At 34.3% G+C, this 26,733-nt stretch overlaps 3 protein-coding genes across 4 annotated transcripts; 1 reads left to right on the forward strand and 2 right to left on the reverse strand.

Annotated features, from left to right (window-relative positions):
• Positions 1-805: 805 nt before the first annotated feature.
• LOC100256642 (single-strand DNA endonuclease 1) lies at positions 806-8,833 on the forward strand. Its single transcript, XM_002263304.5, has 14 exons — positions 806-948; positions 1,054-1,211; positions 1,488-1,549; positions 1,665-1,792; positions 4,152-4,203; positions 4,302-4,374; positions 4,467-4,540; positions 5,017-5,076; positions 5,183-5,351; positions 5,850-5,943; positions 6,775-6,857; positions 7,623-7,723; positions 7,912-8,042; positions 8,145-8,833. Exons 1-14 carry the CDS (start codon positions 881-883, stop codon positions 8,587-8,589), a joined length of 1,698 nt encoding a protein of 565 aa, XP_002263340.2. The 5' UTR covers positions 806-880; the 3' UTR covers positions 8,590-8,833.
• A 90-nt stretch (positions 8,834-8,923) lies between these two features.
• Positions 8,924-13,549, reverse strand: LOC100261746 (splicing factor-like protein 1). Its single transcript, XM_002263276.4, has 2 exons — positions 13,392-13,549; positions 8,924-11,582 (listed from the first exon to the last, which is right to left on the reverse strand). The coding sequence occupies exon 2, from the start codon at positions 11,514-11,516 to the stop codon at positions 9,261-9,263; it is 2,256 nt and encodes a 751-aa protein (XP_002263312.1). The 5' UTR covers positions 11,517-11,582; positions 13,392-13,549; the 3' UTR covers positions 8,924-9,260.
• A 1,913-nt stretch (positions 13,550-15,462) lies between these two features.
• Positions 15,463-24,884, reverse strand: LOC100266933 (DNA mismatch repair protein MSH3). 2 transcript variants are annotated; one of them, XM_010664189.3, is made up of 13 exons: positions 23,815-24,884; positions 21,653-21,844; positions 21,042-21,206; positions 20,587-20,685; positions 20,260-20,511; positions 19,589-19,843; positions 19,340-19,471; positions 18,356-18,616; positions 18,201-18,272; positions 17,386-17,535; positions 16,430-16,942; positions 15,829-16,112; positions 15,463-15,676 (listed from the first exon to the last, which is right to left on the reverse strand). In XM_010664189.3, exons 1-13 carry the CDS (start codon positions 24,769-24,771, stop codon positions 15,673-15,675), a joined length of 3,336 nt encoding a protein of 1,111 aa, XP_010662491.2. In that variant the 5' UTR covers positions 24,772-24,884; the 3' UTR covers positions 15,463-15,672. The 2 variants fall into 2 exon arrangements, with proteins under 2 accessions (XP_010662491.2, XP_019081850.2); XM_019226305.2 differs by lacking the exon at positions 19,340-19,471.
• Between the last annotated feature and the right edge of the window lie 1,849 nt (positions 24,885-26,733).

Consider the following 26,733-nt stretch of genomic DNA (forward strand, 5'->3'; position numbering starts at 1 on the left):
TTGCTCCCTAAATCGAATGGAGTGGAGCATGACATTTGTCATTTTTTCCACAATTCACACTCAAGCCCAACGAGTATCAAGCTTATTGGTAATAGTTGTTGCAAGGTATTTCTATAGCACATGGATAGAAGTGAGGTGGGATTAACTAAAATTGTAAAGAAAATAAACTAAACTTGCATGCTGGAGGATCACCACCAAGCTGTGTATCTTCTGCGTATCATGTTGCTGCAAAATATGATATATTGTAATATTAATTTTTTTTTCAAATTTGTCACATAAAACCTTTGAACAAATGTAAATATTTATATTTATGATTATTTTTATAATAATTATATAATAATAAATATAAATTAATGAATATAATAAATTTAAAATAATAAAATACAAAAATGTGAAGTAAAATTAAATATTATAATTTTTTTCAACTTAAACATATCTTTATACTTAAATATTATATATTCTATTTAATAAAATTTCATATATTAATACATTTATATTTGTATTTATAATTTAATTTGATATATTAAATATAAAAAAATAATATTATTAAAAATTTTAATTACATATGTATTTTAAAATTTTAAAAATTATTTTTATTTTTATATAATATATAAATTATATATTTATATCATCAACGGCGATTGGTAACTTTTTTGGTTTGGAGATGGAGAAAAATTGGGGAGAGTTTAAAGGGCGTCGTACAAAGCAATAAGGGTAAACGGAGAAAAATAAAACGGCGACGTTTTAAAACCAAGGGGTATTTGTCCGTAAGAAGAGTAATTTAGACATAAAACATGGGCATTTGAATTTCATTCATCTTCTAGACTTTCCCTCTCGGAAGAATCTCTTCAAAGTCCCTCACTCATTTCTCTATCTCGAAATGGGTGTGAAAAACCTCTGGGACATCTTGGAATCTTGCAAGAAAACTCTCCCACTTTACCACCTCCAGTGAGTTTCCCACATTTTCTCAGTATCCAAACATACCCTTTATTTATTTATTTATTTTTTCTTTCTAAAAAAAAACTACTTTTGCTTACCCTGAATTTGTGGTAGGAACAAGAGGGTGTGCATCGATCTTTCATGTTGGATGGTTCAACTTCAAAATGTAAACAAATCTCATGCTTCAATCAAGGACAAGCTTTATCTCAAAGGCCTCTTTCACCGTCTTAGAGCTCTCATTGCTTTGAATTGTAGCCTTCTTTTTGTCACAGGTATGTGTATTTTCCACTTTGGTTGCCTTCAATTTTGACTTCAGATGTAAACTGGAACTGGGTATTGCCTTTTGTGGAAATTAGTATTGGGTTTAGACTATTTCATGATAATATGATTTGGGTGATTGGTATTTAGAAATTTTGGTAAATTTAAGTTATTTGATTTATATGGGTGTTTAAAGACATGTAGGCTCCTTCCTTCACAATATTTGATGGAGGAGTTCTTTATTTTCTTCTCAATGCTGGTGGATTTAAGTAATCTTTATTGTCTCATAGATGGATCAATCCCTGCAATCAAACTAGCCACTTACAGACGGCGCTTAAATTCAGGAACTGAGGTAGGATTCTACACATGCTGCATTTTCATTGATGTTTACCTTTCTTCAATCCTCTTTTTCTTTTTTCAATTCAAATTTTTTCTTAGTAATAAATTCTGTAACTTGACCAAAGCAGGTCACTCGAGATGAAACAAACTCCCATAATGTGCCTTCGCTCCGGAGAAATATGGGATCTGAATTCTCATGTATGATAAAGGAGGCAAAAGTCCTTGGCTTGGCACTTGGTATCCCTTGCTTAGATGGGTAATCTTCACTGATGAGCTAGAATTTTGGTTTATGTTCCACTTCATATGATATCAACTCTATTTGATTCAGACCCTTCAATGTTTTCTTGTGGTCTTATTTTCCTATAACAATAAGTCTTATCTTTTTTATTTTCCTGAAGATAAATACATGACAGAAAAATGCATAGGACTATAAGGAAGAACAAATTGGACTGATGATAAATTGGAATGTTTTTGTTCTATATCATTATAAAACTTCACCTCCACAATAAACTTTTGTAATGAAGTCCTTGCTTCATTTGCACCTTGGATTAGGAAGAATAAGAAATTCAAGTTTCAAACCTAATTTTAACTTTCATTTTTAGTTCGGTAAATTGGCTACTAAAAGGGCACCATTTGTGCTTCTGACATGGTTTCCGTGCAATGCCTGGTTGCTTGGAGCCTTTTTGTTCCTCAAGATTCTACTTTGTGATCACTTACTTAGGAGTATTTAGCTTTGCAAGGTGCTTCTTTGGGTTTAGAAGGCTGACAATTAGATAGGGAAATCCATTTATCTGTCAGGAGACCACATTCTTGAATTTTCTGCTCTAAATTTAATAAAATTCTGGCTCACATCTTTTTCCCTTAGCATTGTTTGGCCATTTTGGCACCTTTGTATACATCATGTATACCTTTGTCCGCCCTTTGTTAGGTGCTAGTAATATATTCCATCTTTGCCTATCGAACAACCAAAAAAAAAAAATCTTATTTGCAAATGAGCCAACATGTGAACCCCTTAGCTTTTATAGCTTACAGGCCTAATATGAAAAATCTGTGGATGGAGAACTCATTACTAGCAAGAGAGGATTCTGTTTTTTTAGTTTTTCCATCCAACTAATAGAAGTTCTGAAACCATTTTCTTTCATTTTTAAGGTTTTAGGCTTTAACACTCAGTTTATAATCTCCTCTTTTAGGAATGGTAAGTACTTAAAGAGGATTTAGCTTGTTAGATTTGTTCTTTTCCGAAAGACTAATAATTTTCCCTATCACCAATTAATCATTTTTCTAATGCTTGAAAACTTTATAATATTTTGCATATGAAACACCTCAAGTCATCATTGAGTCCCAAGAGGGACCCCAAAAAAAAAAAAATGTAAATGTCACTATGCATAAAAAAAAAAAGGTATCATAATCTCCATCAGGAAGTAAAATAGCAGAATATTTTGCAAATGCACAAAATCAAACCCAAACTTTCAGTACCTACTTTTATAGAGAAATTGAAAATATTGCTTTCATTTTACCTCTTCTAAAAATGATGCTTGTTTTAAAAGAATTGTTGTTCTTCCTTTTGTGTGCTTGAAAATGTCTTGAAGGATTGGTTTTAAATTCCTGAAAAACTATTCAAAACCCCTCCAGTTTTATTAGTTAACATTTGCAAAGAATGTGTCTGTAATAGTAATATGAAATTTTGTTATGTTTATCAAAAGCTCCAAGTTTCTCAAAGCATAACCACAAAGTTACTTCACAATTTATTATTTGTGATATCTCGAGATTATAACATGTCTACTATTTCCATTCCTCAAACAATCCCCTGGCATATTAACACTCAAACATATGAATCAAGATTCCCACCCTGGATAGCCTTCAGAAACGGGGGTGGCAGCTCCCCAACCATTGTTTTTTGTGTGGTTGTGAAGAAGAAACTGTAAATCACATTCTTTTACACTGTACAGTGGTCAAGGTCCTCTAAGAGATCATTCTCGCCTTGTTTGGGGTTCTGTGGGTGTTCCCAGAGACAGTTAAAGAGGTGTTATTCAGCTGGAAAGACCCTTTTGTGGGGAAAAAAAGGAAAAAGATTTGGAATTCCATCCCGTTGTGTATTTTTTTGACGGTTTGGAAAGAGAGGAATAGGATAGCTTTTAGGGGAGGGTCTTTAGCTATACAGAAGCTCAAAAATTCTTTTGTTTGTAATCTTTGGAGTTGGGCTCGGGTGTACATTGGTGGGGAGTCCTTGTCTCTCTTAGACTTTTTGGAGTGGCTAGCGTCCACTTAAGGGCTGGTGAGGGTGTTTGTTTTTTGTGTCTTTTGGGTTAGGCTGCTGTGTATACTCCCTGTATGCCTTGTGGCTTTTTGCCTTTTAATCCATTGCTTGCTTATTTATAAAAAAAAAGGACCTCCTGAAATTTTGTGATGGAAGGTACCTTATTGATTCACTATTCTTCTGGCATATTTGTAGAGCAATGAGCGTTGCATTAATAAAAATTTGGATTTAATGAAAATCAGGAGTAGATTAGTATCACCGAATTCCATGTAAAGTAATGCTTTATATATATAGATTTGGATATTTGTAGCCTATTTATGTTTGAAAAAGTTGAAATTGTTCTTTCACCCAAATTCAGGATTGAAGAAGCTGAAGCACAGTGTGCATTGTTAAACTCAGAATCATTATGTGTAAGTCTTTTGTTAATTTATATAGGGCTATCATAATGTCCATCAATTTGATAATGGGCAGCATGGCATTGTTATTAATTGTTATTATTATTATTCAGGATGGATGTTTCACTTCAGATTCAGATGTTTTCCTTTTTGGTGCAAGGACAGTTTACAGAGACATTTGCCTTGGTGAGTAAATGGGGATTCTGCTAGTCCTGGAGTCTTTACTTTTCTTCAACTATTTTGCTTTTGTATACTGATATTGCTTTCTGACAAATTAGGGGAAGGCGGTTATGTTGTTTGTTATGAAATGGCAGACATAGAGAGCACACTTGGGTTTGGAAGGAACTCCTTGGTAATTCTGTTTTGGCTTGTACTTGTGCTTTTGTAGCATATTGCTTTTTTACCATAGAAAAAGGGGAAAATTGAGGATGGGCTACACCTGCAAAAGTGGTTGTGATATGGCTGGAACTAATTGCAGGAAAATTTAGCTGCTCCCCACCTTGTGAAATTGTGTTGTTCCAAAGCATTCTAAATGGAACTGCTCCAATAAATCTAATCATGCCCATCAGCTACCTATTAATAAAACAAATAAAGAATTAAAGAAATCTAGCTAAGCACATGCATAAACACACTCACATGCACCTCTTTTTTCTCAAGGTCTGATACCCACAAATTCCTCTTGTGGCTCCTGGACAGCAGCCATTTGTTTTCTTTCCTATAATAGTGGCATTCAGTTATAATAAAATCAAGAAATTCAAACTTCCATTTTTATATATTTCCAATAGGTAAGCTTGCTTCTCAATAACGATTGTGATTTTTGATCTTCAGATTACTCTGGCACTTCTTCTTGGTAGTGATTACTCTCAGGGAGTTCATGGGTTTGGGCCAGTAAGTTCTGAAAAGTGTCATTTCCTGGTTGGATAACTTATCTTTCCTCTTAATCTCAAGAGCTGAATGGAAGCTTATGTTGTTGCAATTGTTTCTTTGGCCACAGGAGTCAGCATGCCAGATTGTTAAATCAGTTGGTGAAGAAGTTGTTCTCAAAAAAATTGCATTAGAAGGGATATCCTTTGCAAAGAAATCAAAGGGTTCAAGGAAACAGGGGCAAGTTCTTAAGTGCAATGACAAAGAGAATTGTTCAGACCATGAAATGAACATTAATGGTCAGTTCCCTTGAAACAGTTTAGTTAATATATAATTTAGCATCTTTCTTAATGAACTGTTAGAAATAACATCTTAGATGGTAGGCCATCCTCAAGAAACTGAAATACTTGACTTCAATCTTTATATTTAAAAGAAGAAATTGATTAAAACAGCATGGTTCAAGCTTTTGTGTCTGAGGTAGTGTTGTCCTCATTTTCACTGTAAATACACAACATGACCATGCAGGTATTTTATAAAGGCAAAGTATGATTACAGTCCCTTGCTCCCAGTAAAGCTGTTGAAAAAATAAGCTAGTTCTATAGCATGCTTAAAGCCCATGCAGGTGTTTTACAAATGAATTTATGGTTTATTAAATACAATCCCTTTGTTCCAAGTAAATCTGTTGAAAGAATAAGTTAGCTTTCTCTTTATTCTTATTATCAGTTACAAAATGTTTAGTTGTCTAAGATGGTAGGGTGCTGCTAACTTTTGCTTTGAATTCTTGATGCCTTTGGTAGGATCTGAGCATAGTTCACAAAGGGAGTTCTTGCGAGTAATTGATGCTTATTTGAAACCAAAATGTCACTCTGCAGACTCTGATGCAGTGCATAGGTAGAGTTCAAAGTATTGTATTATGATCCATTGTTGTCTGTGCTTGTACTTGTTGCTGCATTTGACTAGGCTACAAGTCTTGTGCCTTAAAACATGGGTGTTTTACTCTTCTTTCTTCCTTTTTGCTTCTATCCTTGCACCCACACAAAATTAGTGGACTACTAGGACTACCATAAGTGTTCCATTTGATATTTTCCTAAAGATAGGAGCATAACATTGAGAGTGATATTGGTTTTAGTTTTTTTGATACTTTGATTCTGTCTTGAGGTTTAATGAAATATGGTTTATTTTATCAGGATACCTATGCATTTAGACTTTGATTTCTTACTTTTAAATCTTTCTAACAGTGCAGGTGGTAGAGTATCATTTCTGCATTAGGCCTGGCTGCACTATTCAGAACCCTAGTCCTCACCCCCACCGTGCCTGTTAAGAACAATGTTTCTACCACCATACTTATGGACTAGGCTAATCTTTTTTATACATTTTTTTTGTGTAAAAATATAGTCTAATTATATAATTATGTCCAGTCCTTTATTACTTCCTGGAAAATAGTTTCTAATTCCTGTCCCTTACTGCTTGGTGGTGATTAAGTCTGTGATTTATTTTGGTAAACTGTTATGATGATATTTTGAATTAAAACCTTAATTACAGCAGTTGAGCATATATTTGTGTGGAAATTATTTAAAAAAAATGAGTTTCATTACAATAGTAGGACAACCTTTTTTAAGGCTTTGGCTTCTTGATTTTCTTAAGAGATTTGATTATGGATGCTTAGCCATGAAGGACCACAAATATGAGAAGAATCTGATTTGGTCCACTTAAATGTTATAGGGCTCTTGCTCTTCTTCCATTTCAACGCACTGAAGCTCAGAAGATATGTGCTCAGTTGTTTGAGTGGCCTCCTGAGAAAACAGGTACTTTCTTCCTCAAAATTTTTACTTTATGTTGGGGATGCACGCAAGCAAGTAGATGCAAAATTTTGTGCAAACTTCATGTATATTCTTGGATTATTGCCTGTGGAGGTAGAACTTCTTATGATCACATCTACTTGGTTAGCAGGTCATGAAAATATATATTTGTTAACCCCTCATTTTGCAACATAGTCCAACAACATCGTAACTTTCTTTTGGACATGAAATTACACTGATGATGTGAACATAATTGGCGAAATTAATTTTGCCCTTGCATTCATTGATGTGATGGGATTGGCTTCAGGTGTGAGGTAATTTAATATGGAAACTAGATTTATGAAATGATGGTTTGATATGATGGGTACAACTCTGCTTCTTAGCATCAACATTGGTTGATTTGAACTGATTGTAACTTTTGAATTTCATATATTTCAAGGTTTAAAATGTTTTCAAATCACTGGAGAGCTTAGAATTGATAACATTCCAAAATTTTAGGGTTTTGATGGTGGAGATGGAATGTGGGAGCATTAACTTGGGAGCATCTGTAAATTTCTGCCTTGTAACACATCTAAAGTGTCATCAAGTTCCATACAGAAGTTTGTTCAGTTATTCTTGAGTTTGTCAAATATTCATTATTTATTTATTTATTTTTGGTTCAGATGAGTATATAACACATCTAAAGTGTCATCAAGTTCCATACAGAAGTTTGTTCAGTTATTCTTGAGTTTGTCAAATATTCATTATTTATTTATTTATTTTTTGGTTCAGATGAGTATATCCTTCCTAAGATCGCTGAAAGAGACTTGCGGCGATTTGCCAATTTGCGTTCAACTTCTTCAAACTTGGGAATTCATTTTCCGTTGCACGAGGTATGACTCTCTTTGTGACTTTTTGATTCTATATTTTTTTATCCTTGTGTAATTTGTTTAAATTGAAGTTCTGAAGAAAATCTCATGAGTCCTCTGAATAAAATTATAGTAGCACAAGGGTGTGTGAGGACATCCCATGAAATATATGATTGCTTATTTATCGGCTGAAAATTTTTTCCATGTCACAGATACCAGTAAAATGCCCTATTTCTGGAATTATAAAGCACAGAAAAGTCCAAGGAAGAGAATGCTTTGAGGTTTCCTGGGAAGAGTTTGATGGCCTTAAATCCTCCATAATACCAGCAGAGCTTGTGAAGAGGTAATTGTATTAAGGTGCAAGTCCTGTAGGCATGTTCCAAAACGCTTTTTAATATTAGATGTTTTGAAAAATATTTTTATTCCCATTTATTTTGGTCCCCAGTGCTTGTCCTGAAAAGATTGTGGAGTTTGAAGGGAGAAAACCCCAAGAGAAGAAACAAAATCATCGTAAACCAAGGCCAAAGAAATCCAATAACAGAACTCCCTTGGCTGAGATTGATAAACAACTCCAAAATCTATTGCTTGATATAGAATCAGGAGGCAATTCTTTTCAAAATGTTTCATTTTCTTCAAGCATGACACCATCCAAAACCCAAATTGATGCAACCAAAGCAGCAAAAACACAATATATGTTGCTTGATACAGAGTCAGAGAGCGACAATGACAATCACAATGAAGCCATAATTTGCCATCAGAATGGTCGATGCGGTGCTGAAATAGTCATTGATCTGCTAAGCCCTTCCCCAGCAATACGTGCCCGAAAGGTTTCGAAGTGCCAACAAGGCAATAATGGCCAACAAATTGATGTAATTGATTTGAGTGATTGAGAAACTGGCCCAATCACTTCAATATGAAAGGAAGGAAGGAGAGCTGAGAATGTTCCTACCAAGGAAGACATAATCTGTAATCTGCCAATTTATCTCTTTTCTCTTTTGCTTTCTTTTGTTGCCTTAGTTCAGATCATCAGACTATTGTGTATCTTTGCTATGTGTATTTATTCCAACAGTGCAATGTAAATTATCTAATTTACACATAATTCATTACAATGGCAAAAAAGCAAAATTGAGATCAGAGTGGATTCAAGTCTGGCCAGTGAATTTAAGTTGGATTTCATTCTGGTTTGGTACAAATCACATAAAGCACAATTGGAAGTTCCCAGGGTACATCACATTGTAGAGAATATCATTAAGTTCTAACAAGTAACAATTGCTTGGGTAAAGCAATCTGGTCAAGTCTATTGAAAGTAAACATGAGAGAGCTGGCAAATGAAATGCCATATAAGGCAAAGTCGATTCCAGTTTTACAAATTTACAACATCATCTCAACACCAGATTGCACCATGAAAGGGAACAAAAAAAAAGGACCAAGAATTAGAATTCTATACAAAAATGAGCAATGAGATGAAGCTCTGGTGGCTGCACCATGAGTATCCACTACTTTAACACAGTTCTGAGAAGAACCGCCCACCAAGTTATGAAGATTCTACAACTTCCAAGGTTCACCACTGTGTAAGATGGGTGATTGGCCAAGGAATAGGTTTCAGATTACTTCCTGGGGTTGGGCTGATTTTGAATGATGAGGATGGGTTGGATGTCTCTGTGGCAAAATATGACTTAAATTGGGAACCAGGGTAGCTAGGATCCCCAGGAAACTGTAAAAGTGAACTAGGTGACGAGAATGGAACTTGGGTAGCAATGTAACCATATTCGAAGCCACTTCTACCCTGCGAGTTCAAGATGCTGGACACAGGAGGAAAACCCAATCCCTTGCTTTTAGGGAAAAAATCAAACGGCCCCAAGTGGTAGGTGGCGGGAGGAGGCAAAGCCATTCTCTTAGTTTCAGGAAACATGGTTTGATGTTGAGGTAGCAATGACCCCGGTGGAACAGGGAAACCGGTCTGACGCACGGCATCTTGAGAAGCTGCTATTGACCCAGGGTGATTTGGATCAGGGCTCAAAACTGAGGATCCTGTGACCCATTGGCGTGTACCCTCCCTTACTGCCAATGTCTTCCCATCAATTTTGTACCCATGCATGTGGGATAAAGCCAAAGCAGCATGAGCAGGATTTTCAAATTTAACAAAGCCATAGCCTTTACTAATACCTGTGGCTCGGTCCTTAATCACTTTTGTTTTAGCAATCTTACCGAATGGAGCAAACAACTCTGCTAAACAATTCTCGTCCATAGTTTGAGGAAGATAACCAACATAGAGATCTGCATCACTGGTTTCTTTATTGGGTTTGCTTTGTGTGTCTGGAGTTGAACCAATTTCAAGCCCAGATGAACCCCACAGAGAGTTGCTACCTTGAGATGATGCTATCAAAGGGCAAGAGGGTGTGGCATGGTTGTTGCTGCCACAAATGTCACAAGAGAGCGAGCTTTGAAAAGTAGATTGTAGGTGAGGGCAGGCATAATGTGGATGCCCTTCGTCATAGCAGCATCGGCACATATTTTTGTTTCGTTCTCCATTCAGTTTGCCAAGCTCCACTAATTGGGCTTGTTGGTGAGCATTTATCCCACGGTCAATTGGAATTAGTAGTTTCTCAACCATTCTTACAGCTGCATCAAAGGAATTTTGGTTATCAGCCTCTATACGGACATGTAAATCTTCATTATCAGAAGCTTTAGTTCTGCGTGGCGTTTTCAAGGAGTAACCTTTACCCCTTAAAAGAATCTTAGCCCCAGTTTCCTTCTCCATCCTCTTTTGAGTATTTCCCCGTGGACCAATTATAAGACCAACAAAATTATAATCAGGGTATTCTTTCTCCGGAATGTAGAGTTTCTTAATGAGCTTTGGTGGCTTGTAGTCAGCAGCAGGTTTAAAGGTGGAGTTCTTCTCAATCAACCTGGAAATGATACATTGACGCTTCTTGATGAGTTTTTCACGGAGCCTTACTTCCCTTGTATTTTTTCTATTACCAAGGTAATCATACACTGGCTCTGGAGAAGGAGACCTGTCTTCCTTGGGGCGGTCATCATGAAGCTCTGGTCTTTGCAACTTGCTATTTATCTCAAACAGTTCCACTTTCAACTCCTGAATTTCTGGATCCAGATCAGATGTAACAAAGTCTTTCACGAAGCTAGGTAGTTGAATAGGACCAAGTATTTTTAATTGAGAATCATCACCAGTCCACCTGGTTTTCCTTCTTTTGCGAGTCCTATTGCCTTCATCAGTTTCCCCATCTACTTCAGGTTTTTGGTCCCTTCTACTAAGCCTTCGTTTCCCAGAACTTCCTGCATGCTCCTGCTTTTCAGAGGTACTTTCATCAGTAACGGGTGCCATAGGAACCCCAGATTTATCATGGAGATCTGCAACTACAGACCCAACGTCTGCTTCGAGGTTTGATGATTCATCTTGCTTGCACTTCTTTAGTGTCTGAAAGTCTTGCAATGGAGCTGGCTCATTGGCTATTACATCTAGTGACCCCTTATTTTCAATCAAACTTCTAGAAATGGCTTCCAACCTGGCCTCAGCTTCATCAGGGTCACTATCAGAAGATGACTTTGACACAGACTTCCCCAATGAATCCATATCTGGATCTTCAATTGGCTGTTCTTTTTCATCATTGTAATGGCTTAAAGAAACAAATTCATCAAGTTCCCATTCCTCACTCTCATCATTATCCCTGTCTAAAAAGGACTGAAGAACACATTGTGCTCGCAGCTCCACAGTAGTTACCTTGGTTGGTTTATCCACTTCGATGCTATATTTCTTTCTAATCCTTGAAAGGTATGAAGCTTCATGTTTCTCCATCTAGCTATGCTTGAAATACGAATGACACAATTTTCCACAAAGCAAGAACATGGAATAAAAGCACCCCTGCCGCATCAAAGCCCAAGTGCATCAGCAAACATAAAAGGAGAATGGATACGGACAAAAGTATTGTAACAAGTAGAAGTGCCATAGTAATTTTGACCGTTGTATGAATGAGATCCACATATTTAGAGAGGCCATATAGATCAGAAATGAAAAAAAGTGGCATGTTTATTAAAGATTTTTTATTCTAGAGGGCATAGATATTAGATTAGTGCTTTATCTGTATAGTAAAATAGCCAACAAAATTGACAACCTTAAATTCTTCATCTAGAGAATTTCAGAGAACTTCAATTAATCTAAGTAAATCCAAATATGCAACAAACTAAGATCTCAAGAGAAATAAGCATCAAAAACCAATAAATTTGCCCTCACATATATTACTTAAAACAACTGGACTAGATTTTTATCTAAATTCCAAGTAAGAAACAAGCATACACCTACACCCCCCCTGAATATGGTGCAGCATGTAAACTTGCCAACCTTAAAACCAGTCAACTAAAGAGTTTCTTAACATATCATGAAAACCTCTATAATGTTATGAACACCAGAATGATGGTGTGGAAGAACTAGAACCACTCGGTGCAAAGGAATGATTTGTAAGAAGAGAGGCAAAAGAGAAGCAAAATACATAAAACCTTAAATGATGAATGCATCAATAGAGCTCCCAAAAAAAACCAGATGAGTGCTAATCACCTCGGTTTAACCATGTCTCCATATTCTAACATCAAACTCATTCTTCCCCTATTTCCTGTTTGGTTGATCAGAAAAAGTGGGTAAACCAAAAGGAGAAAAAAACTAAAATATGAAGGATAGATTTTAGAAAACTAGAGAAAAATAAAACTCCCTTTCAACTTACACTATAGCTATTTGGCTCAGTTGATTTGGGTTTTTTCACTCATTGCACAACCAAAAGAAAACACCAAAAAAAAAAAAATGAAACTTTAAGGCCAAGATCATTCATTGTTTCCCCTTTTTCAGATCAGTTTTCTTGGCAACTTAAAGTAGGGTGAGAGAGTTGCTTCAGCCAACTGTCTGTTAAAATCCTTAACCAAAACTGCTTCATTTCACAAGTTTTCTCAATATAGATACAATTTAGAAGACAATCAATGCTCAAATCTAAGACCTACACAGCCCAACTGCTCCCTTTTTACCCCAGGCTTTATTTGAGGTGCTTTCTGCCAAACATGACTTTGTTCTTGTTTGCCCCAGCTAAGTATAGAAAGACCCATCCTAACAAAACCGAAAACCCAAATATAAAAACTAATAAAACTAATAAATCCCAGAAACAAACTACCCACCATTGTCTCTTTTTGCCATTAATTTTCCCACATTCTTGATTTCCTCTAAATTTCACAATACATCCAATTAACAAAAGCTAAACAACGGCACGTTTCGAATTCCAGAAAAACAAGATTAAACAAAACAAAATGCTGAAAATTTCCTAAACATCGGATTCCCTTTTCATTCAATTTTCAGATTTTCCTTCCCTTTTCTTCATTCTCCCCAAGAACCAAACAGAGCGCAAACTCATCAATCAATCAAGAAAAGAAAAGAAAATCAATAAAACGTCACCAAGATCTCATTTTTACCTCTTTCTTGAAAACTGAAACCGTAATTCATATCAAATATAACTCAAAAATTAAAATATAAATAATTAAAAAAAAAAAAAAAAAGATCAGAATGTGGAACAATGCAATGCAATGCAATCAAGTTCAATCCACAAAACACATAATCAACAGTTTTCAAATCTCAAGTTCAAAGATTAAAAAAACAAAAAAATTATGATAAAATTTAATAGAATACATATATCACCTGGAGAAACCCTTGCTTCGAAGGCGAAATGCAACTGCAAAATTTCTGTGCTTTCGTTCGCTCTTCCTCTCTTCGTCTGTGTCTGTTTCTTTCTCGCTCTTGAAGTGAAAAATTACACAAAATGTTTTGTATGTTATTTATAGTAAAAAATTTGAAATACCGTTAGGCATTGGAACTGCAACATATTCGAAAAGTTAAGAAATACAAACACCTCTTAAATTTAATTATTTTGAATTTAATCTTTTTTCATTTAAAAAATGAAAAAAAAAATTAATATTTTTTTTTTGATAAAAAATTTAAATGATATTGCAATTACTTAATTAGTAACACATATCAAAGAAAATTAAATTAAGTAATTTATTTTTGTAGTTCCATTTTCCAAGAATGTTACACAAAATTGAATGTTTTTATTTTATAAGTTTGCTTGTATTATAAGAAAAATATAATTTTTAAAAATTAAATTTTAATTTATTATGAAATTAGATCTTACGTATATATATTAGCCGCACTTAGATACACATTTTATGGAGTTTTTAGTTTTAATGAAATCATATGTTCCCGGGAGCATTTTGAGGGTAAGGAGGTTGTGTTATAATAATTTCAAACTTAAGGGTTATATTATAGAGTAAGGTTCAAGGTATCGGTAGGGTTGTATGGATTGCGATGAGTCTAATACTTGATACATGTTTTTGCATTAACTTGGTGGAAAATTGGTAAAACTTGCTTAATTCAATTGAATTCTCTAGAGACATAAGGTCTGTTTGATTGTTATTTTTGAAAATTATTTTAAAAAACAATTTTTAAAAACGGATTTTTATGTTTTCAGAAAAAAAAAAAAAAAAATGTTTGGAAACCGAATTTTGGAAAACAATTTTTGTTCTAAAAAAAAACATATTTTATTGAGTTAATAAAAAGGTTTTTTTAGAATAAGTGAAAGAAAAAACATGTTTAAAAGTTATTTTTTTTAATTAATAAAGTGTTTTCTTTCATTAACTTGACATTATAAATATATAAATAATTATCATATGCATAATTCATTTAAATTAAAAAAAATTATTTTATTTTGAAATTTTTACACCAGTTGTAATTTTTTTAAACAAATGATGACTTTGTAACCGGTGTAAGTATATTAATTTCAATAATTTAAGGAAGAAGAAAGGGTTTGGAGGTGGGGTGAGGGTGTGGTGGTTGAGTGGAGCTCACCTTTGTGGAAACACAAATAACAGGAAAAAATAAAAAGAAAAAAGAGAAAACACGAAAAACAATCTATTCTATGAATAATGAAAAAACAATGAAAACATCTTTTTATTATTATAAAAAAAAAATAGTTTTTAAGAACATAAAAAACACAAAAAACAAAAACACACCCCCTTCCCCAAACAAGTTTTTTGTGTTTTTTGTTTTCAAGAACAGAAAACAATTCTTAAAAACATGAACCAAACAGACCCATAGATTGTAAAGTCTGGTTCACTAAATTAACTCGAATCCCTGACTTTAAACTCATGAAAACAATACGACCTTTGTTGTTATTGGATTAAATGATGGTGAGAGATAGCAGTAGGACTAATTAAACTTCATTGCAAAATATTCCAATACCGACCCTCTTCTTCAATCTTCCTTGCTTACTTGTGGACTGCATCACTGCAAATGACAATATGTCTTTCTTTTATTGATGGATGTTGTGGTGTTCGAACAATCCCTTTACATATTCTCTAGTTTTCGTTCAGTACTTAAGAATCGGGAAAGTAGATATATATAGATAACCATTTTATTCCAATTTCAAAATCTCTACTCTATAGTTTATATTAACCAATTTTAGTGTTCCATACTATCAATTATGACCATGGGCACTCTTTCGGCATTGTTTATGTCCAATCTTGAACTAAATTTATTTGTACTAGAAATTTGTTTTAATGATTTTGTAGCACATATATGCTTTCTCTTTTCTATTTGGTGTATGTGACCTGTTGTGATTAGTCCCGCTTATTGATAGGTACCAATTCAGTGCTAGAGCAGGACCCCATAACTAAATGCAGAGTCTCAAGAAAACCAATACTGAAACAAAGGTATATGAAGGAGCTCAAGAAAAACCATTGCTGAAACTGGAAGGTACATGTGAGAGTACAAAAAGGAACTGTCAGGAGGGATCCGAGTACAAAATCTTCACACAAATTATCTACAAACTGAAAACATTCACCATCTGTATGTGTGTTTGTATCTGCAAGTATCAATGTCCTCTCCGTCCTACATATATGCCATTCTGCTTTCTGGATCTTCTCTTTTATCTATGGAAAGAACAAACTCATTGATGGAATCAGAACATTCAATGCATGCTGTGAAGTGATATAAACAAACGTACTATGAAGTAAATCCTGGGAAGATAGATGTCAACATATCATCAGGTGATTTAAGGATGGCTAAATGGTTTCGTCTTTACCTGCCTATCAACTCTTTTGCAATGCTTCTAGCATGCTTCAAAAACTGGAGGCTTCTTTCGGGATCAGCATTGCCCAATGCTGATTTCAAGTCCAAAAAGAACTCCCTGCAAGCATCTTCTTCCAGGCCTATTTGTTCTGCCCTGGAGCAACCAGATTGTATTGAGATGCTCTGTTGTGATCCTTGTAACGTCTTTTGTGCTGAACTGTTTTTCACTCTGCTGACAATCATTGCTTCCAATTCTGCAGCCATGACGTTGGCTCGGCGAATACATGAAGAAGGTAGCTGCAATGCAAGGTAAATCACCTACTTAACTCAAAAAGTGTCAAAATAAAAGTAAGTGAACAAGAAAACTCTCAAAGTCAGAAGGTTCAAACTGAGAACAAACCCAACCGTCAAAGCAATATAAACTTCAACTCAGCCTCATCCTCATCCTCATCCTCATACTCTGTACTAAAATATTCCCACCTCATTTGATAAGTTGACTCTCAAAAGAAAATTTTGCTTTCCCTTTCTTTTTTAATTAAATTCTTGGGTTGGCCACTGTTTGCTTTTGGGTTTTGTCACAGAGAGAGAGAGAGAGAGAGAGAGAGGCAACTAACCTGTGCAAGCTGTGCAACCTTAAACCCAAAACTTCTCTCTGAAACGCCAGGCACAAGCTTATAAAGGTAGGTGACATCCTCATGATCCATAGTTTGAGCATTTTTATCAGATTTTGAGTCTGTTTTATCCGTATCCGTATCCATATCCATAGCTCTCTGTGACATCATATATGAAACATGGTATGCCCCCACAGAGCCTGGGAATTCATTCTTGACATCAACAATTTTAGGGTAGTGGGTGACAAAGAGGACCATGCATCTCTTATGCTCCAGAAGATAATGCAATGTAGCGTAGGCAATTGCTACACCATCATGTGTACTTGTGCCTCTCCCCAGTTCATCGATGATAACCAATGAGCGTGATGTGCAATTGTGGATTATGTGAGATGCCTCGCTCAGTTCTTCTAGAAAGGTGCTCCTTCCTTGCTGGATACTGTCAGAGGAGCCCATTCGGGTGTGGATGCCATCTAACACACACAGTTTTGCTGATGATGCTGGTACAAAGGAACCAACCTAGAGGGTTCAGAGGGCACATTTTTATGAATGGTAGTGAGAGATTCTTTGTCAAAGAATAGCAACAAAAGGATAAATTGGTATTTTAAGAGATGATTCAACATTGGAAACTTTGGCCAAACTAAAATTTTCACAAGGAAATTGGTTGGAGAGGGGAATTTGCAAACCAGACAGAATCATCTAGTTCAAACATCAGTTGGAGATGTGGAAAAAAGAAAGCAAGCAAAAACCAAAGAAATACCTTTCTTGATATGAAAACGTCTATGTAAGTACTGAAAATAAATACCTTTAAGACGAGACCCTAATATTTCCAAATACCATAATTGAGTTTCTAGATAAAAAGACGTATGTCAGGGGTTTAACAGCACAAGGAAAACAAGCAGCAGGGTCATAAGCAAATAAAATGTGGATCATGAGCAAATAATGTCAAGTGCTGGTTCTACCTGGGCCATGATAGCAATGAGAGCCACTTGGCGAATATAGCAACTCTTTCCACCCATGTTTGGTCCAGTAACAATCTCACAGTACTCTCCGTCTGCATGCAAATTTGTGTCATTTGGGACAAAATTGTCTTGTAATACTGTCTCCAAAACCTGGTTATAAATAATTGTGTAAGCAGTGAAGAAATAGTCCCCCAAAACAAATAAAAATGTAGTTTCACAATAGATCAATAATTGAGAACTTGGAACAGCACTGTATCTTAGAGCTCTAATTTGGCAATATCTAACTAGGTATACATTTTGATTAAGCTGAACACTGATTTCACATAGTCCACCAAGCAAAATTTTGGTTTTTTGAGAGAAGCTAATCTGAACCAGCACCACAATACTTGAGCTCTGTCTCGCCTAAAAAATGAGCCCAGGCTTCAGATTCAAGCTTGAGTTGCTCAGTTTACCAAATAGCTTGAGCAAGCTTCAAATGAACCAAACTCAATTGTCTATTGAGCTACTCATTTCACTTAACAGCCTTATACTTACACCATAGTTTTGCCTTAAGTGAAGTATAATAACCAACTTCTAAATCCTCAACTCTATTAAAACATCCAAAGGAACCTAATTAACTCAAGAAGGCAAATCATTGAACACGATGGTAATTCAAAAAGCCAAACCTAATTGAGAGGCTTATATGGTGCAATTGGAACAATAACAAAAAATCTGACTATAAAGATACTAATATCATCAGAAATTGAAAAAAGAAAATTTATCAATTCAACTGGTCAATACATTCAATAGACTTTATACGAATTTGATATACAAACCGGATGACGACCAGAACAAATATGCATCTGAACAGGTTCACTATCACCAACAAAAACTGGACGTACATAATTCTGCAGTGAGAGAAAGGATTATGTAACATCTTAGGAGTTGCAGGAGACAGTATGATTTAGACTTTAAGTCATATAAAGCATACCTTATTTCTTGACAGAATGGCAAGTGAATGCAGACAATCCAAAGTAGCCAGAGCTTGGACAGCAGCTTGGAACTCAGAGAAATATTTATCAAATGCCCTTAGAAAACTGTCCCAAGCACCTCTACATGCAATCATGAGCTCCTCATTTGCCAGAGATAGTTGATCTAGGGCACTCAATACCTCAGGGGGGTGATACCGAACAGTCTTTTTTGTACTATTTACCTTCACCCAATTTGAAGGTACCTTTACATCTACAGGTAACTGCAGTTTAAAGCAATATTTTTACATCCATAAACGAAACCAGTGCCAAAGAAATAGCATATGAATACCTGATTAAGACATCAGCTTCTCAGGGAAATAAATAAACAAACTAGTAAGCACTGAGGCAGAGTGTAATTGCCAACATGAAGATCAAGGAAGACCTAAGCCCAGTAATAATGAAATATTCATTGTACCAATATGCACATGTGTGCACACACAGTATGAAACCATTCCAAGTGGTCAATGCTGAATCTCAATTAGAAAGCCGCCAACAATTTCATGAAAATTGGGGCATTAACATAATCCAAAACCTACTTTGACAAAAATATGTGTGCAGTCAGGATGAACTGTATGGAGGGTACATTCTAAATGCTAATAGGTTATTAAATACACCAAAAAAAAGTCGCAATTATTAACCAGGAGTAAAAAGGAAGGGTAAATAAAAAAAGGAAAGAGAAGGACTGAAAATCAGTCCTTCAGTTTTCCCACATTAAGCTTCTACAGGACAGAACTAAAACGCTTCCTACTCAATACTCAAACAATTGTTAACTTCAAATAAATCTGATAAAGCAAGGGCTGAAAGACAAGAGGCTTAAAATTGTAAATCAAAGGAAAAAAGTGACTAATATCTAGCAGATCAAATAGCATTAAAATTATTAGAATACTTTGTTATCTGGCGAGGTACATATATAAGTTCTCGCAAAATTTGTTTCGCTGAACTACCTCTATCAAATGTGTGGTCCCAGAAACACTCATGAATTCCAAATTGTTCATTCGAAGCTGCTTCCGATACAATCCAATTAATAAATCCAATTTCTCCTTTGCTGATTGAACCAGTGACCTTGCTTTAGCAACCTGTGCATAAATGAGGTGTTGAAGTACAAAACAGAGACTAGAAAATATATGAAGACAGTAAAGCATCACATTCACAATATGGAACACAAATTGAGAAGATGAACATTTCATACAAACCTCTGGGAATTGGCCACTTGAAATAATGAATAAGTTAGGTAAATCCCCTTTATCAGCTGCTTCTTTGTTTAGGGTGGACAATAGTTTTGCAGCATTCCCAATTATACCAGATGATGAAGCTGTCAAAATCAACTTTCTTAACAAAACAGAGCGCACACTCCTTGATTGTCCCTTCTCATCAACATCTTTCTCTTCAATGTGAAGTCGCTGAAGTTGTTTCCCAGCAAATAAAATAGCTTGCGTGACTGAAATGAACTGTACCATCCAATCATTGTCAGCATGCAGTAATAAATGTGCTGTCAAGAAATGTAATTTTGTACAAATGGCTCCAGAATGCTGCAGCTAAGAGGCATTTTAGGAGCAGCTTATTTAAAAATAATAAGAATTCAACTAATTAAGAATTATAACTCTAAGGTGGAGGTGGATCCAAGAATTCTAGGTTACTCTAAAAGTTGTTTTGATGATCAATAGCTTCCTCATACAGCAAACAGACCATGACTAATTCAGTCAGTCATAATGACCTTATCATTTCAGTATGGATTTCAAGTCTGTTAAGATAGCACCAAGAAAACCTACATAGTAAGGATCACTATAAATAAGACCTTCTAAGAACCAAGTGTTAATTATATACAGATAAGAAAGTCAAACACCAGAATAAGGCATTTATTTACCTCAGATGCAGTGGCTGTCCGGTGGAAAATTCTTGTTAGTCCACGTTGAATATCTGGTGACCTTCCTAAAGTTGTTAAAACTGAAGAAAGCAAATAATTAACCTCAGGTTGTACATATGTGACATCAGAGTCTCCCTCATCAATCCCACCAAAATTTTGCGATGCTTTGCAAGAACCCATGGACATCACAATCTCAGAAACAGCATCAAGACGAGCAGATATCATGTTGCTATCACATAAAGGGTGAGATACCTGTGCCATGCAGTATAACTCAAAAATCAAATTCACGAAAATGAAGACCAAAATTGCAAGAGCAATATCTCATACCCAGTGCCTAAGAAGTCTCGAACCAAATATGGTAAGAGTGTGGTTCATGGTATGCAACAAGGAGCCAGACTCAGATCCATCAGAGTGATTATTTAGAACCTAAAAGCATTTAACCATTTGGTTAGTGTCAAAACAAGAACAAAATTTTGAAATGTGTTAAAGAACAAAATATCAATTCAAATCACCTTTTTAATTACATGGAATAAGTGTGAAAATGTCCTAAGCTTCAAAACACAAAATTTGATAATCTATGCTGAATTTTTTTTCACTAGTCATCATCCATTGGTTCAAGTTGATGCCCAGAAATAGATATGGTTATATTCACAAACCCAAACACATTACTTATGTCATTCACAGTACATGTAGAATAGTACAGAACTTAAAATGTAACTAGTGAGCTTAAAAAATGTCCAACTAATAACATTTCAGAAATACATATTAACAGTGTCAATTACCTCTAATTGTTGAAGTGCATTCGCCGAAAGGGTCATCTCCATGTTGCTTGAAAAGGGCCGAAACGAAGCTCCCATACACAGAATTCTTTCCAAACCAAATTGTTTCAAATGGCGAATGGTTAAGGCCAGTGCTTGAACAGCCAAATCTGGCATGCTCATAATTCCCTTAAAAACCAAAAAAGAGACAGTAAAATAAAAAGGTAAATCATTCATAAAAACCATTCATTATCCTCCACCCACCCCATCCAAATAAATAGATAAATAAATAAGTAAAAGAAAAAAAATCATATTATTAAAGAGTGGAGAGTAGATAACAAGCAACAGGTTTTATAAACTAGAAAATTATAACTCTATAACATTTTAATCTAGCCTTTTTTTGTATAGGAATTCGGTAACATTTTAACAGGAAAGAAGGCACAAAGGCATTTTTGAGATAATTGACCACCCGATGATTAAGCAATTCATGAAACCAAGGCTATACCAGAACCATAATGAACACTTACAAATTTCACATAAGAGGTGGTTGGTGGCTAAAATGAAAATATATGTCCAAAGAAGCAGCAATTCATACTGTTTCGTTCCTGACACGAGAAAGTCAACAAACACTATACCTCAATTGCCAGGCAATGATTTTCCTGTTCCATCACTTCTGTGTTGTCCACTTGATGATCAGCTCTACTATTTTCACTTAAGTTCTCATATAAAGACATAACTTCAGCAAGTGCTCCACCATCACTGAAGCAATCTCTTGAGGTACGCTCCACACGAACATTTGATGCAGGTCCAGCATAGGCTAATAGCAACTAGGAATAAACCATCATATAGTCATATCAATACAAATTCAAGTAGCCAAATATCAAAATTGGATGCAATCATTTTATAGGACGTGAGCATGAAGAAATGATTTTAAATAATATTTTTGTTTCTAAATGGCATAAAGGACATCACCACCATTCTTATTGAAGAGGGTTTCCAAACGGATAATAAAGCAAAGATGGAATGCACCAAATACAATAAATAATAAGAAAAAGCAAAGGGTAGATCAAAGGTATTTCTAAAGCACACCTCTGAAATCCAAGTAATGACATTTTGGTTGTCTCATACCAGAAGATGTACTGGCTAAGGAAGTTGTATGGTCACTCAAGTAGAGCAAGGTTTATGGGTGGTTGCTGCTGAAATCTTATAAGGAGACACTGACAGGGACCAAAATCAGGTATGGCTTAATTTTGTATTTAGTATATGTCTAAAACTTGATTATAAAACCTATAGAACTTTTCCTTCACTTGCTGTTGGACAATGTCTGCTATAAGTAAAAGTTGCCTTCTCAATGGATTGAAAAAGAGGCATTCTAGGAAGTAACATAACAGGACAAAAGCTTAAAACCCCAAAAGAAAGTCCTATTGTTTGCACTCTCATTAAGTCAAAATTTCCATACCACAATTTCTTAGCAAACCCATCACTCAAACAAAAACTGTTCAGAAAAGCAAATTTCCTATTCCCCACCCTCCAACAATAAGATAAACCCAATAATTACCACAACCTGCTGATTCTAATGCCTAACCATTGACCTAAAAAAAAAACCCTCTATGGATATGTACTCATAACTAGATATGGAGAAGGGGGATTCTGTAGGCTTTTGCTCAAATAAGATAAGGGGCATTATAACTATTTATTATGCATGTTCAGACCCAACACAGATATGAATCACAAAAAATTCTATTAGAACAAGTGTCCAAGTTAGAGCGCAAAAATTATGTGGAAATAGATTCTCTAGGGTAAAGGAAAGCCTAGATCAATAAAACTGACAAGACTGAACAAGGATTTTTGCTTGATCCCGGTTTTCCTTGTGAGAGATTTAGACAAAAGAGAACCCATCAGTGTAACTGAGAATTAGACTGGCAAGAAGTGTCTTGATATTGTACCGTACTGAACGTAGAAATTAGAAAATGACACATATAAATCCATTCTAACTTTCTCTTTTGTGTAATATGATTCAAATATAAGTTTCAAATTTTCCTTATATTTATCTGTATCTTATTGAAATCATCTATTTTGACATTATGAACAAGATGCCTACAGAAAGCTGTTGAATAAGCCATCTGTAAATAACCAGCATCTTTCAAGTTAATAACCAGACTAAATTTAAAAGCCAGTATTCCATATCACACGCTAAATATCAGTTGATAAGTTCTATTCCAAGGATGAAACAGTTAAAGAGAACATTGTATATGAAAGAATTACATTTTCGAAATTATTTCAATAAAAGCAAATGGATTCCCCATTACCACTTATGTTTAATAACAATTAAATTGAATCCGCACTGCAGTTCTAGCATAATTAATTTGAATAAGTCTGGTTTGGATTTCAAAATTATGAACTCTTCCCTTTTTTTTTCATTATAAGGAATAAGTTGAATAACTAAGAATGCTTGCCAATAGTTTTATTTATTTGCCTTTAAGAAAAAGATCAAACCTTTAAGAACATCCAGATGAAACAATGATGGTCCTGCACCCTTTTGAAGTAGAACCAAAGTAGATTTCCATTTATACAAATAATTAATCATGGAGTTCAATGTGCTATATAGAAGGGAGCCTTGAAGGAATAATAATTTGATTTCTATAAATAGAAATGACCAATAATGGAGTTCAATGGAATTACATAGAAGTCTTATATAGATAAAAACACAAAAGGAACGACACGATAAACGCATATGAAAAAGTAAATATCTCCCACTTCTGCTAAGACACCAAATGACACTGTAACTAAAATCTACCTTCTCTGTTTGTTTAGAGAGCGGGTATCCAAGAAGCAATTCAGCAGGAGACATGCTCAAAATCACAGCCTCAAGCCCAGCCCTCATAAAATTATCATTGAACTTCCCATGAACAACATCCCCCGTTGATACTTCAACTGCAACAATCCCAATTCTCACATCAAACCCACCCCCAACACCACAATCTTTACTATTTTCTACACTAATCCCTTTCTCAACTACACAAACCAAGTAATTATTATAAGACCCACATTCCTCTTCCCCACCTCCCACGTCCTCTGCTGCCTCCAACGTCGCCTTCGTGTACAATGCCGATAAACCCCGGCAAAAGGGTCCCAGTTTATTCGAACCATGCGCCTTAATGGCTGCAGTTTCGGTCTGCTTAACAACACCTACCTTAAACCCTGCACTGACAAGCCTCCTCACATGGACATTTAATCGAAAAGTTGGTATGCTAGCAGTCAAGAAATTGTGATCAACATGAGCATAAATGCCCAACACCCTAGCTGCAATCTCAGCATCCTCACCAAAGAATCTATACCTATACCCAACTTCTACCATCAATAGAACATCTGGGTATTTTTGCTTTAGGTCCACGACTTGTTGCTCCAGTGGAGTGTACTTGGTGGTTGGAAGTGGGAGCTTTGTGGGTGTTGAGGAAGAAGGCTGAAGAAGCTTCTGTACGAACTTTTGGTGGAGAGAGGGGTCAATGGGGTGAGAGATTTTGGGGGCTTTGGGGGGTTTGGTGGAGGGGGACACGTGGGAGGAAGGAAGGCGTTTGGAAGGAGAGAAAGTGACAGTGGTGGAGATTTTCGGTGGAGGGGTTGGTGGGTTTGGGAGCGAAGATGGAGATGGAGATGGTGATGGTGATGATGGTATTGAAGATGAAGATGATGAAGGGGCTTTAGGTTTGGGAGCGAAGAAACGGGAGATCACCTGCTGTTTCTGCTTTCCCATAGCGTGGTGGTGTCTTCTTCGATTGTTTCAGTTCTCATGCGGTTTGACGATTGTAGTATTTCAAAGTATCGCAAGTGGAGAGCGCCAATACCTCAGTATGATGAAAACTTTTTAGGTTGACATAAAAATTATACTTAAAAGTATGAAAGTGGAAATCAAATATTAAAAGGGAGAATTATTTTTGGGGTAGATGGACCCAAATTAATAAAAGATTTATATAACTCTTTAAATTGAGTTAAAGAATATAAAATAGTAAAGGATAAATATACCTTTAAGAACACATATAAAATATTTTATAAAATTAAGTTAAATAATTTTTTTTCAAAAATACTAAATTAAATAAAAGTAGTTTTCAAAAATATTAAATTAAATAATTTTTTTTCAAAAATATTAAATTAATTTTTTTTCAAAAATATTAAATTAAATTAAAGTATTTAAAAAAATATTAAATTAAATATTTTTTAAATATTAAATTAAATAAATTTATTTTTAAAAAATATTAAATTAAATAAATTTTTTTTAAAAAAATATTAAATTAAATAAATTTATTTAAAAAAATATTAAATTAAATAAAAGTATTTTAAAAAATATTAAATTACATAAAAGTATTTTTTAAAAATATTAAATTAAATAAAAGTATTTTTGAAAAATATTATTTTTTTTCTCAAAATCAACAAAGGGCATTTTTGGAAATACTGAAGGATGATATCCTTAACTCAATTTTCATACTTTCATTGGGTCTTGGGCTCAATTTGAAGAGTTATATGAACATTTTGTTAGTTTGGGAGTCCATCTACCCCAAAACATAATTCTCCCATATTAAAATTGGGATTAAAAGATATAAATAATACAATATTAAAAAATATATATATATATTAAATATTCAAGTTAAAGGTAAGATAACATTTTTCACGTTACATTTTTTAATTATTTTTAGTTATTTTTCGAAGACCATTTTAAAAAATAATTATATAAACATGTAAAATAATTAAAAATAAAACATCAAATATATAAATTATTTTTAAAACATATTAAAAAACATTAAAAATATGTTTAAAATATTTTAAGTTTTAAAATAGACTTTTATTGTATAAAACATTATAAAACGGTTTTTTTTTTTAAAATATACTCAATAACTATTTTTAAAAATAGTTATAAATAGAACCTAAACTTTTCGTAAACAATACTTATTACTTGAAAATAATTAAATCTAACATACCGATTATGCATACTATGGATCACATTGGGAAAGTTTTTTTATTTTTAAATATGTAACTTTTTTATAATTTAAAATTAATGAGTTTTCAAAGTTTCAAAGTAGTTTTTGACTTGGGATAAATCAAATAATAAGATTTGAAATTATTTTTATTTATTTATTTATTTTTACTTTCTTTAACAGTTTTTAGGCTATAAACAGCCTTATAGGGCTTTCTTGTAACATATTATTGGATGGCTTAAATAGCTTGTTAATTTTATTACCTTATCATCGATAACATGATTTGAAAAAATAAAAAAGGATGAGGAGTCTCTTATTTCAAACCGGGGTTTTTGTTTTTGCTTTCCAATTTTTGTTTTGTTTTATTTTAATTTTTATGAAGCGCCTATATATGGGTTTGAAGGGTGTCATTTCATGCTCCATGTAGGCATGAGCCCTGATAGGAGGCTTTGTGGACAAATTTCACATGATTTTTTCATAAAACTATTTATTAAAGCATGACATTTTAAAAACAATTTTTGAATTTATCACACTTTTTATAACATTAATTGAAAATTATTATAAATCCTAAAATTTATCTAAAATTTATTTTTATGCTTAGTTTTGAGTTTAATTTTGTCCTTAAATTTAAATATCGTTTATATCTTAATTTTCTTATCCACTCACACCTTTTTAAGTTGTTTCTATTTTTATTTTTTTCTTTTCTCCTCTCTCTTCCCGTTACAACTTTCTCTCCACCCCATTCT

The sequence above is a fragment of the Vitis vinifera genome, chromosome 16 (assembly GCF_030704535.1).
Source record: "Vitis vinifera cultivar Pinot Noir 40024 chromosome 16, ASM3070453v1".
NCBI lineage: Eukaryota > Viridiplantae > Streptophyta > Magnoliopsida > Vitales > Vitaceae > Vitis > Vitis vinifera.

What these genes read in the sequence shown, in the direction of transcription:
- LOC100256642 (XM_002263304.5), top strand. Translation starts at nt 881, where the DNA reads ATGGGTGTGAAAAACCTCTGGGACATCTTGGAATCTTGCAAGAAAACT. An exon ending in TAGCCTTCTTTTTGTCACAG is followed by an intron (nt 1,212 to 1,487) that starts GTATGTGTATTT and finishes ATTGTCTCATAG; the next exon opens with ATGGATCAATCCCTGCAATC. An exon ending in GGTTTGGAAGGAACTCCTTG is followed by an intron (nt 4,541 to 5,016) that starts GTAATTCTGTTT and finishes TTTGATCTTCAG; the next exon opens with ATTACTCTGGCACTTCTTCT.
- LOC100266933 (XM_010664189.3), bottom strand. Translation starts at nt 24,771, where the DNA reads ATGGGAAAGCAGAAACAGCAGGTGATCTCCCGTTTCTTCGCTCCCAAA. An exon ending in TCATTGCTATCATGGCCCAG is followed by an intron (nt 16,943 to 17,385) that starts GTAGAACCAGCA and finishes TGAACCCTCTAG; the next exon opens with GTTGGTTCCTTTGTACCAGC. An exon ending in AGGTTGCACAGCTTGCACAG is followed by an intron (nt 16,113 to 16,429) that starts GTTAGTTGCCTC and finishes CTTGCATTGCAG; the next exon opens with CTACCTTCTTCATGTATTCG.
- LOC100261746 (XM_002263276.4), bottom strand. Translation starts at nt 11,516, where the DNA reads ATGGAGAAACATGAAGCTTCATACCTTTCAAGGATTAGAAAGAAATAT.